The sequence below is a fragment of the Siphateles boraxobius genome, unplaced genomic scaffold (assembly GCF_051911475.1).
Source record: "Siphateles boraxobius isolate OS27281-9 unplaced genomic scaffold, OSU_SipBor_1 3, whole genome shotgun sequence".
NCBI lineage: Eukaryota > Metazoa > Chordata > Actinopteri > Cypriniformes > Leuciscidae > Siphateles > Siphateles boraxobius.
Window position 1 is genome coordinate 9,094,084 of NW_027508919.1, and position 13,022 is coordinate 9,107,105.

At 37.0% G+C, this 13,022-nt stretch overlaps 1 protein-coding gene across 9 annotated transcripts in view; it reads right to left on the reverse strand.

Moving 5' to 3' along the window:
* Nucleotides 1-13,022, reverse strand: part of atp8a1 (ATPase phospholipid transporting 8A1) — a 124,382-nt gene that overhangs the window by 47,309 nt on the left and 64,051 nt on the right. For all 9 annotated transcript variants that reach the window (XR_013210353.1, XM_077247791.1, XM_077247794.1 and 6 more), the window contains 6 exons: nucleotides 11,061-11,110; nucleotides 10,749-10,818; nucleotides 9,870-9,954; nucleotides 9,284-9,423; nucleotides 6,082-6,220; nucleotides 1,604-1,668 (listed from right to left, as the gene is read on the reverse strand). Coding sequence is in view for 8 of the 9 variants with exons in the window: in XM_077247791.1 (XP_077103906.1) it covers nucleotides 1,604-1,668; nucleotides 6,082-6,220; nucleotides 9,284-9,423; nucleotides 9,870-9,954; nucleotides 10,749-10,818; nucleotides 11,061-11,110 (549 nt within the window). In the remaining variant the exon portion in view is untranslated. The remainder of the gene's footprint in view (nucleotides 1-1,603; nucleotides 1,669-6,081; nucleotides 6,221-9,283; nucleotides 9,424-9,869; nucleotides 9,955-10,748; nucleotides 10,819-11,060; nucleotides 11,111-13,022) is intronic.

A 13,022-nucleotide genomic window follows, 5' to 3' on the forward strand; every position in this document is an offset into this window, starting at 1 on the left:
ACAAGAGAAGGACCGAGGGGAAGGGAGGTGGACTGTTTTCTCCTGCAATGTGAGAGCACAGCGAATCCCACCACTGCCGGACCTCTGAGCGTTTGGAGAATTCCTCCTTGTTTTCTTTTCGTGTGTTGTATAAGTGTGTGCATATGCATGGGAGACCAGGCGCTGAAATTTCAAATGTCGGCTGTCTGCTTTATGGAGAACGCCTCTTATTTCTCTCCCCTTTTTCTTTCGCTCCATCTATCACGATAAATGGCTGTTTGACAGACTGAGAGACGTCCGTCATCGCCTAAACCCCACCCCCCCGCAGCGGGACTGGCCCAACCCAATCAGGGGTGACGTTGCATGTGCGCAAGCTGCGTGAAATGGTTTCTAGAGCCCTTAACTTCCACATACAACAGACAAGACCCTCCCTGCAGGGGCCAACTGACCTGTAGGGTGAATGTGTGCAGGTTTCAAATGGTTTCCTTCTTTTAAAGCGGATGGCTTTTCGGTTTCATAGTCAACAGAATAGATTCTCCCATCAGGGAGTTATTGGCCTGTACCGCGTGCATGTGTGTATATGAAAGAGGGTCCCAAACCTCTGTTCTAAATACACGGCCCCTTCCCTTCTTTTAAACGGCTCCATGCGGTGCAACCACGTCCCTCTCCTTCTATTTGAACAACACATACAGCGGGATCCCAAAGTAAGAATGAAATAATGAAAACTCAGTACTTATTCAAATAACCAGTTCTTCATTTACCCTTGCACTGGAAACAAGCAGAGACGGTCTCCAAAATGTGTGCAGCACTTCATTCACTATTGAGGCGAGTGAAATCTATAGCTACTGTATGCGGTTTTGCCCGACAGTTCGAGGATCCACTGGCGTTACGAGGCTTACTCACAAGCTCCAGTATAAAGCTTTTTAGTATTAAGTTCTATTCAAGCTCTGGAATAAAGCATAGGCAAAAAAAAAAAAAAAAAAGTTCAGCGGCCATTACTCCAGCCTTCAATGTCACATAATTCTTCAGATATAATTCTAATGTGCTGATTATCATACTTTTTGAAAAAGTAGTGCCGTTTAATATTTTTATATAATATTTTACTATTCTACTATTTAATTTAATTTTTTACTATTTTCAAGGATTCTTTACTGTCACTTCTGATAAATTAAATAAACCAAAAATTATAATTTTTTTTAAAAGAAAATGACTGACTCAACTTTAGGACAGTAGTCTAACATAAAACAAACTATAATATTTTTTATAAAATAAGTCGCATTTTTCAATCAAAATTATACAAATGCAAACAAGCAGCATTTACAGTAGTGCTCCAGACTTTTGGGCCCTTTATTCACTTTATTCAATTCTTTCAGAGAAAAAAATGAGAGAGAGAGCAAAGACCGAAACCGGAGGGGAATGCTTTGGATGAAAACTCAAAACAAAATCTATAACTGTTCTGGAAGAGAGTCGCACTGGGAATTATGTCACATGCTTTGATGTGCGGGGGGCCCTGAAGTGATCCGTTAGCTGCCGTGTCTTTTCATCTCTTCTCAGAGCTTGCGTTATAAATGGTGACACGTAACTGGTTTTTCAAATAAACATACACCTCTGACTCAGTACTCACATCCAGGGTGTCCTCGTTTATCACCAGCATGCCCATGTTCTTCGTGAGCAATTTGCAGGAGTGTCCTACAAGACAAAAAAAAAAAAAAAAAAACTCATTACTTAAACCTCTCACTAAGCCTAAAAACATATGGTATGTTTGTGGGGGAAAAAACACCACGCTTGGCATTCGAACAAATGACGAATGGTTCGCCGCAACGTAGTATTTCAGCAATACATCAACATTACAAAGATATGCGATGTGTAACCACAGCAACAGATGAAAGAAATGACTAATTGAGGAGTGAAAAGCACATATTGTGATTAAAGTTTACAGCAGACCTGAGTTTAAGACTCCCACATTGCATTGGTTTTAACATGCCGGTTCGCTGTTCGTATGAGATCACAACTGGAAAGCTGACAGCAGGCTGATAAAAAAGCACGGCATCCCATCATACATCAGGATGTGTCTAAACAACATAAAGGGTGGAACACGACAACTTGCGGTTTAATAGGTTACGACACCTCAGTATTTGGGGAGCGAAGTCCATGGGGAACAGTTTATGTGCGTGTGCTTTTAGATGGCAAGAATCACTGGAACACTAGTGTTAAATAAGTGTTACTGTAAATGAAAAGAATAGTCTAAAATCCGTAAAGTAAATTGCATCAAGTAATTATGTATCTGATTGACCTAATGTCTTCTGTCTACCAAGCCTACTGACATGTAGTAATAATGACTTGATCTTGGAAGCATCAAGAAGACTGGGTTAGAGATTATAAATAAATTCATAAATGTTGCTGCTGTCATGAACTTTATACCATGACATTATATAAGCAAAATTACTCAATTTTATGTAAGTGTTTTCTAAATTAATAAAGTCAAAATCATAACTTAAAAAAATATAAAAACACTATGAAAGCCACAGAATAAAAGAATAAAAAAGGTAATTTTGATTTTACAGTATATCTCACAATTCTAAGATTCTGAATTGCGGGATTTTTTTCTTCAGAAGAACTGTGAGTTTATATCTTTTCCTTTTTTCCTGAAAAAAATATACTTTTTTTCCCCAGAATTGTGATATGAACTCACTTGCGATAAAAAATTCAGAATCGAGTTAAAAATGTTATGCGTTTAAAATGTTATCTATGTAAAATGTTAAAGGTTTAAATATTTCATGGTGTAACTGGAGGACTAATACATTGTCTCCTATGAACTGCATATGTGAATACTATGTAGACTTATGTTTACATCAAATGTATGCGTTAGTAGTAGACTAATCACAGGTTTCATCAGTCCAGTCTGTCTATTTAATGGCTTGCAACCATGAACATCTGCGTTTAGCTTTAAAGGCCGTCTTTGACGACAGTATTCTAAAAAAAAAAATGAAGACAATCTTTTTTACATTTCGATTCTGGCATCCAACATTTTTTTGTCTTATTCCATGGATTTCCTCCACTTGTTACCACTTTTTTTCTGCCACCACAATGTACGCACAGCTACAAGTGATTCCCTAATATCGATACCCTCGTGTCACGATTCGATACATATCACGATACTGAACTTAGATACAATATTATTGTGATACTCCAAGACATGGTAAAAGTTATTTTTATTTTTTTTACTGTTGATTAAAATTATAAATTTGTTATATCATTGGGGTTGGAAATTAATAGGCTTGGACTTAACCCAATGCACAGGACAATGGTGACACCAGAATAAAAGTATTCATGATTCTGAAGCTTAAAATACAGAATTATTTTAGACAAATATGCTTGCACTCTGTCACTGACTCTGACACCACTACAAGTGATGTAACTGACTTCTACTCCCAAATGGTCTATGAAACCTGTACATGTCAACTTCACTCATTCAATCCAATAAGAATGTTAGTTAGTATAAGAGATAGTAATTTACACAATTAAACGTAAGGCATGTCATTTTGTGCCACTAGTAGTGACACTATACCAAAACAGGTTTCCCAAACAAGGTCCCAAGTTGGTGAATAGTTGCCTTGTATCTATCTGACTTTGCACATTTCAACAGAAAAAAAAAAAATATGACACACTTCACCCTTAAGGAACTGTGACTGCGCCATTACAAAACTGACCAAATTCAACAAGAGTATGAATGAGTAGGTATTTGTGTGCAGCTGTCCAGCCTGTCATTCCTGTTGAAACAATTTCTGTTGATTTCAAACTTGCATATTCACAAAAATGTCCTGTCTGTGTGGAAACGGATTTGGTTTCCTGACAGTGACCCAAACCTTGACATATTTCCGCAGCTTCATTCTAACCGTTGGCGGTCTAATGTCACATCATCCCTCTCCAACCCAGTTAAACTAAAACATCCTCGGTAGAAACCATAGATTTTACATTGTGACACCTGCATGATGCAGCATACTGTAGTTGTGTATAAATCTGGAAAGAAGGCATTGAGGTTACACTCAGTGGTTGCATTGGCTCTGTGCTGCTGCAGGGTGGGTTTTCATTCTGTCTGTTGGCAGTGGCTGTGGGTTAGAAGAGGGCATGTTGAGTTGTTTGCGTTGGCCGCATGCTGTTTGTTTGGGCTTTAATCTCTGAGGCTTTACAGTGGCACCCAGTGGCCAGGAGCAACAGCCCAGCGGTAGCAGCACTGTGTGGATAGCTTGCATGTCCTCGCTCCAACTCTCTGCTTAATGGCCTGATACATTAATAAGGCCGTCAGAGGGCTAGTGTGGAGAGAAGAACTGGAGCGGTTTCATGTACTCTGTGCGAGAGGCGGCCAAACAGCCCTACTGTAAGTACCCGCTAACCCAATATTAAACTGCGCTTAACTTCACAGTGCTGGGGTTCACTTCACTTCTGATAGTTTTTCAAATGTTTCTGAAGAGCGCACGTGTGGGAAATCGAGAAAGACTGAGGTCACATTGCAAAATATCTGGCCTGTATTGGATTCAGTACCAATTGAAAGTGGCACAAATTACAATTGATAATATCAGATTCCATGTAGTTCGTGCTGTTCACACTGTCATGAGTCACACACACAGACACAGACACAGACACAGACACACACACACACACACACACACACAGACACACACACACACACACACACACACACACACACACACACACACACACACACACACACACACACACACACACACACACACACACACACACACACACACACACAGACAATAAATCGGATTTGGGCAACATTTACCTGCAGTCTGAACATCATGTACTAAGTATTTGTATATAACTTACATTTTAATTAACATTTAATAGTCCTAAAATATAAAATGTTATAGTAATCTAGTGCAGGGTTTTTTAAATAGGAATTCAGGCCCTTGAGAAAAATAAAATGGTAAAGCATTATTAAAATGAATGTGTTGCTATATAAAATGTTAATATAATATTTTTCTTACATTCACATTCAACAATTTTAAAATGTAATTTTACTTAAATTAAACTTTTTTTGATCGAGTGCAAGATGCCATTGTGAAGCACTTATATTTTCCAGATATTTTAACAATTTGCTTTGGTACAATGATATAGTATTATATTGTTGTCATATTTTCAATATTTAAATACTAAACATTTTATAAATTTCTTTCTCATTTGATGCTTAATATTTTCTCGCACAGTATACATGGGTTGTTACATAAGAAATTCTAAGTTTGAACACTGCTGGTCTAGTCCATTTGTCCAGATCACCTCAGACACATTTTAATGACGCTGGCAACGGATTCTGGAAACCTGGAAGATTCTTGTCATCCTCCAATTTCTCCAAATGATAAATTACAAAAATGCAGAAAATACAAAGTAAACACAGACATGGGCGTCTTTATTTTACAGTGCATGCTGGCCAAGCAGAGGTCCAGTAAAAATCCCTTCCTCGTTTTCAAGCCGTGGCACAGCTGGCCGGTGGGCACAATGGGCTGATTCAGGATCAGTGTTGGTAGGTGGCCACAGACTGCGCTCTGTTAGGATCTGTTTTTCTGACTGTAGCGTTTAACGTGAGGCCCGTTCAAAAGCCACATTGGTAGTCGTGCAGCTGTCAGGCTAATATGAGATGCCACATCACAGGAAAATAGGAGGGGGGGACCGTAGTCTGTTTTGAAAGCTGGTGGTGGTTGTAGGGACAAACTAGTGCCGGACAGGTCGAGGACACATGCGTTGCGTCAGCTTTCGGATGAGGAAAGAAACCAAACACCTTGTACCTGTGCGCCAGCCTTCCAGTCAGGAAGGGCTATGTTTGTTTGAGTGTAAGAGCGAGAGAGGTCTGGGGAAGGATCGTGTATATTTTTGATCATTTAAATTAGGGAGAGAAAGGCTTACTGGTTAATGTCAAAATATAAGAAAAAAAACCTAATGCACCTCGTCTGTAAGAGCTAAAGAGAACTAAAATAAGAAAAATGAAGCGCACAGGTTGCGAACGTGCTCTTGTAGGTCGCTATGATGCTTGAAGCTATCTGTGTATATCAATACAAACAATCCATTATATGTTTTTCTCACCTATGTTGATGGCGGTCTCCTGTTTGTCTCCAGTCAGGATCCAGATCTTAATGTCGGCTTTCATAAGGGTCTCGATAGTTTCTGGTACTTTGTCTTGAAGTTTGTCTTCAATGGCTGTGGCCCCCAACAACTGCAGGTTCTGCAGAGAAAAAGACAAACAAATAATATTAATAATATAAATAAACATTAAATGCTGCCGTGATGGTGTACAGTTCTTCAAGCAAGTGGAGCTGGATGAAAAACTTTAAACTCAACTCAAGTCAGTTCAATTCAATAACTGTTTAAAATTCATCAATTATAAAATACTGTCTTTGTAGAGTTGCTTTACAGCAGAATTTGATATAAATTGAATACATTTTTGAAGAAGTTTGCATTATGTTATTTTCCCGTTAATTGCTTTGAGGGTGCTTTGACATCTGTATTGTATAAAGCCATTTCTAAATAAAGGTGACTTGACGCACACAATCATTCATTTCACTCAGATACAAAGAAGTGATAATAAAGACAGCCTACAGTAATAGGCAGATTAAAAAAAGGGATAATGTACAATCAGCCAGTCGTAATTAGAATACAAACCCAGTGATTAGGATCTTTTATCACCCTGTTGGGGTTTATTTTTGGAGATAATGACCAGCTGATTTTACATTAACTCATTTATAACACAGCTACTTACCAAATAAATAAAAAACATGAGCATGAAATATTGATCATTTTTATTTCAAACAATGAGTAGAGAGACTGTGAAGTGATACGGAAGACTAGCACTGCTATAGAAAATCCCTTATAAGATAAAACATAAGATTAATCACATAAGATTAAACATGGTAAAGTGTGTGAAAAGTGCTGGTGTTTTCCTACAGTCAGATGACGATCCTTACAGTTAGATGTAGGATCAGAGGGGCATTCAAGAAATGTATCTCATGCTTGGATCACAAAGACTCTGTTATGGGTGTATGAGAGAGAGGTGGAGACTGTGGACTGTTAATGTGTTTTTCTCAGGAAGCCCTCAGCCCTTTGACCAGCCATGATCCTATTTGGAGCGGACAGGATTTTGACAGGACTCCGTAGAGGAAAGTCAGCTGCACCAAAGGAGGAAAAAAAGAAAGAGCAAACGGCCTCCTGTAAACCTGATCAGTTATGTGGTGAGCAGGGGCTCTGATATGATACAACCTTTACTTTATATTAGACTCTGTTTCTAGTTTAGATTAACCGGGTTCAGAGAATCTGTAAGATTTGGCAGAATTTAAATATAAAATGTGAGCTGAGACTGTACTTTTTGGAAGATAAACTGAAGTCAAAATATTTAATAAATAATGTTTAAGCTATGTGCAAAACTTTGTAAATAAAATGTTTCATAAAATATTATGCAGCAAAACTGTTTACAACATTTTTAATAAGAAGAGATGTTTCTTGAACAGCAAATCAGTATCAGAATGATTTCCGAAGGATCATGTGACATTAAAGACTGAAGTAATGATGCTGAAAATTCAGGTTTGCTATAACACTACATTTGCTATTACACTACATTTTCAAATTCATATATTACAATTGAAAACAATTATTTTACATTTGATTGTTATTTTAATATAGCTATTGTAATAATGCTATTGTAATAATTTTTCACAATATTGCTGTTTTACTGATTAAATAAATATAGCCTTGGTGAGCATAAGAGACTTATTTTTGTAAGAATCTTTTTTATTATTATTAACTTTTAATGGCAGTGTATTAAAAACTAATATTTTGAGGCAGTTAATATGTAAACCTATCATCTAGGTTTTCACAAATCATTTTACATTTGATGTGCCCTCAGAGGGAATGTCAAGAATCATTATATGTAAACTTAATTTAAAAATTATTATTTAAATGGTGCACAAATTATTTCTCTTATTCTCAGACAGAAAATCAGATCTTTCCAGGGGTTTATTTTCCAACAGGAACATAAGGTGCCACCGCTGCCACCTGCTGATGAAAAGATGTAGTTACATCTGTCAAACGAGAGGCTTTTATGTGAAATGATTGATTAGAATCATTTTCTCCAAAAAGTTGGCAGCGCTGCTTCAGCCAGTGATTAACGATGGTGGTCGGCCATGTTTGACTAGCACTTCCAGACCCTAACTTTCCACAGGTCCACCACTGTGCTTTCCTCATGGTTTGAGCCTAATCGTTTATACTTCTTCAGATGCCAGGTGAGCAGAGAAAACCCAGCCTTCATTGATCAAACTGAAGCCAAGGAACTGTTCTGGGACCTGCCAAACTAACCACCCTACAGGAGAAGACAGGACTGCAGTATAACCTCTCAGAAGCACGTGCCATTTGTGAAATATGGCTATGTTGACATTTCCTCACACTGTCATTCTTATGAAGACAAACTGCCTGAGAGGATGAGAAGTTAACATAACGTGTCCTTTGTTGCTGATTTTAATAACTATTTGTAGGATGACAACCGGGAACATTATCCTGGGTGCCCATGAAGGCATTTACACTACTCATTTACACTATGGTTGGTAAGATCTGAAGTTTTTAAAAGAAGTTTCTTATGCTCATTTATAATGTATTTATTTGATCAAAGAAACAATAAAAACTGTAATATTGTGAATTATTATTATATTACAAAATAACTATTAAATTGTAATATATATTTTTAAAAAACAATTTCTGAGATGGAAATTTTAGCAGTCATTACTGCTGTTGTTACATTTCTCATGTAACGTTTCAATGTTGTGCTGCTTAATATTTTTGTTGAAACTAATACATGTTTGTAGGATTGTTTTGATAAAAAGAAAGTTCAAAAGAACAGCATTTATTTGACATAGAAATCTTTTGTAGCATTATAAATGTCTTTACTGTCACTTTTGATCAATTCAATTGTCATTACTGAATAAAACAAAATATATTACTGACCACAAACTTCCAAAAAAATATTGCACATGGTAATTCAGGGTACATCCAAAAATAATGGTATGATACTATGTCGAAGGTAATAACATGAAACATTTTGGTACTTGTTTGTGTAGAACCATATTATATCGGTGTACAATAAAATAAGAAATTCGAAATGATGATATTGCCTTCCCTTGCAGTTTCTCTGGCTTAGTATTGCTTCAGCAAGGAGAACATATAATGTTCTGGAAGGTTCTGTGACCTTTGTATGGAGACCACTTTATCTGTGCCCACTGGAAAAGCTATTTGTATGCCTCACCTTTTCAATCAGTTCATAGCTTTCCTCCATCTTGAGTGCCCTGTTTTGTAGAGACGTTGAGGCACGATGATAAACCTCGAGCCACTGTTGGTAGGACGACTCTGAGATGTCGGCCACAGCGTAACACAGTGTGCGTAGACCTGCAAAAGCACACAAAGATGAATACATGAGCTTCTCTTAGATATGCTTATTCTCAACATCTTCCTGTCCTCAAAAAAAATCCCTTTCTTCTAATCTTTCTGAAGAAGAAAGCCATCGTCTGTTTTTAGACTGATGCTAATACAGCTGAGTGGATGATCTCCGCGCAACATGATTTATTCATGCAGGGTATTTAAAAGACAAAGCTACTAAATGCTTGAGGTTCCTATGAGGCCGATTCATCTCAGTTGTTCCACCAGGTGGCGGCGTCTTCATGAGAGTGAAGTACTGCAGTACGCCAGTCCTTTCAAGCACACACATTTCACATCAGTCTCTCATTGATCTCACAGTCTTGCTATGAGAGGATCTGTCAACCATCACCAACACCTACATTACAGATGAACACAAGAGAGAAAGCAAATACTAGGCAGGTGTGCTTGTCTCTCACCCTCTGTGGCAAACTGTTCCAGGTGTTTCAGGGTGATGTCCTTGTATCTGGAGCTGTCTGCTAATCGCTCATAGATCACGGTGTCCTGGGAGACAAAAACATGGGGAATAATTCTTCTACTCTGTGCTGCCTTCACGGATCACATACAATGCAGAGGAAAAGAGAGTGATAACATATGTCTGACTAATTCTACATTCTTTCTTTCCTTCATGAACATTTATAGTAACACTTCAATATTTGATCCGGGTTTAATGCATCACACAACAGCTGGGATGTGATGCGGGAGGAAAAACATCTCTTTCCATCATTCTCTATCTGAGATATGCAAGATTTTATTACATACTCTTAACATTTCTTACACGCACATACACAGATCGAGATTATATTAGGGATAAAATTACTGATAAAATGATTAAAAATTGGTTAGGTTATTCAAGGTCCATTATTCAATGCTTTATCTGTAATATAAAATGTTTGTTTTTATTCACACATATAAAATGTTTTGACCTAATATTAAACCTAAAATGTAAAATAGCTTTTCTTATCTATAATGTTGTGATTTAAACAGCCTTGTAGTTTTTAATTAACAATTGTTATGTATTTTTTGTGTGGATTTTTGCACAAATTGTTTTCAAAGGAAATATTGAGTAAGATGAGAAATATCGGGGTTTTAACAGGTTACAGAACATGTATAACTGAAGGAATAATTGGCAGATTACTTGAGAACCAAAGTAATAATCTGTGCAAAGGCAGTGTGCTTTGTGTATCTGTCTGGCTCTTCACTTCTTCACAAGAGAGAGCACTCTAGAGTGGCCAGGGCTTAGTTGTAAGCGTCTGACGGCTCTCTGTTTCCATAGCAACAGACTATGAGATACTCACAGCCCCTTTGCAATAAAGGCGGATCTTTCCTGATGGAGTGCGCATGATGACTGACATCCTCTTCCTTACACTGTTGGGTAGGGGGAGGGGGTCAGGGTGAAAACAAAACAACACCATCACCATTACGATCATAATCATTGACACCATCATAATCATCACCACTATGAGTAAATATGGTGCTGAAATACAGCAAAACCATCAGGGTGTTTTTGTTTTCTATCAAGCAGAATGAATGGGCAGAGCTGAACACATGACAATGAAAATGGAAATGAGAACATCTAAGAAAAACCTACTTGTGCTGCAATAATTTACCTTGTGAACTCCAAAACGTGCAACAGTTCATATTTCTCCTCCTCTCCAAGCTGTAAGACAGAACAGCATCAACATTATGTCTCAAGAGGTCAAGGTTTAGCTATTTAGCCCTGTCCCGTTAGCCTCTTCTGGCAGATGTTATTTTACAGCATCTTTCTCCATTACTGGACAATAAGCTTTTTTTTTCAAGCAACATACAGTATAAATCACAAATATTTCACTATATTATAATAGATATTTTAGCATTACTTTCGTTACATGAATTGTACAAGTTTCATACAAGTCATATATATATATATATATAGTAGGTAGGCTGTGATTTTGTTGCATCACACACTTACAATAAAGTTAGTTGTCACTGAAATCTTGTTGTGTCATGCATGGTAAGGACAGTGTATTAGGACAGTGTATTAGGACAGAGTTTGAGATCTCTACCGTTCTCTAAGCTCATTTTGAAAGACTGAAATTCATCTTGACAGCAGGGAGCAGAAAATTAAAATTTTTATTGCTTTTTTTGGCCTCCGTGACTTATGGAGGTAAGCAAGTATGATGATGGAGTGGATGATGGGAGTTGTCTTGCACTAAAAGGGCCAAAATTAGAGAGTGTTACAGACCAGGGAGGACAAGACTTGCGCTCTTCCCCTAGCGCTGGCATCAGATTAACCAATTGCAGTTGCAAAGTGTGACTCCTTACTCCCAGGTCTAAGAAAACAGCAGTGCTTTCTGTATCACTAATTAAATTCTCTCTAATCATCACTCAGCAAGTTTCTATTAGGAGCTCTGTGCAGATATCTTCAACACATCGGCCGTCTCTCTCTCTATCCTCCTCCAGTGCTGCAAAATTTCTCACTTTTTTTCTTTATAACCAAAGAAAGAGTGAGAAACAGAGGGGTGGGGGGGGGGGGGGGGCACTGCATCAAACATCACATTCCCCAGTTCTTCTCCACTGAGACATCGAGTAGGGTGAGAAAAATCGCATTCAAACAGCCAGAAAAAAGCTAAAGACCATATATCTTTAATTCAAACAGAACCATTTTTTTTTTTACATAATTAGTCCTTAATTTTTTTTTTAAGTCATAGGATTGTGTGACTTTTTTATTATTATTTATTACAATAAAACTCTTTGTATCCAGTAAAGTAGGTCAGATGGTAATTAGGTAACTGCTGAGATAGAATCAGCAAGTTATTTTTTTAATATTAATGTCCCTTTGGGCAATTCAGTAAAATAACCAACTCATGAGAATTATTTGTTCATAAATCAGATTCAATTAATCTTTAATTCAGTCTTCAAACTAACAATTTGGGTAAAATATAATGGTAACAATTTACAATCAAAAAAACATTTAATAATCTTGGTTAATGTTAATTTCTACAGTTACTAATACACTATTATTCAAAAGTTTGGGGTCTGTAAGATTTAAAAAAAAAAAATGTTGTCTTATGCTCACCAAGGCTGCATTGATATAATAAAACAAATACAGCAAAATATTATTAAAATGTAACAACCGTTTTCTATTTTAAAATAAGGATATATGCTGATATAAATAATGATTATACAGGTCAACTTTCAACATATTATAAATGTTGAAAGTTGTGCTGATTAATATTTTTTGCAACAATGTAAAAATCTTTACAGTTACTTTAATGCACCCTGCGGTTTAATGCATCCTGCGGTTTAATGCATCCTTTCTCAATCAAATATTATTTCATAAAAAAAAAAAAAATTCTGACCCCAATCTTTGCACAGTAGTGCACATCTTTAAAAAAAAGAAATGCTGTGGAGATTCAGTAGCATCCTTGCTGAACAGCAGTGCAGAAAAGACTGCATTACAGATCGTAAAAGGGTTATTTGTTTCAGACAGAAAGAATGTTAGTTATTTATTGACTCTGTATATAAAAATGAAGTTGCCACAGGTCTACGATGGCTTCCTCTCTATCATTCATTATAATAAGGATAAAATA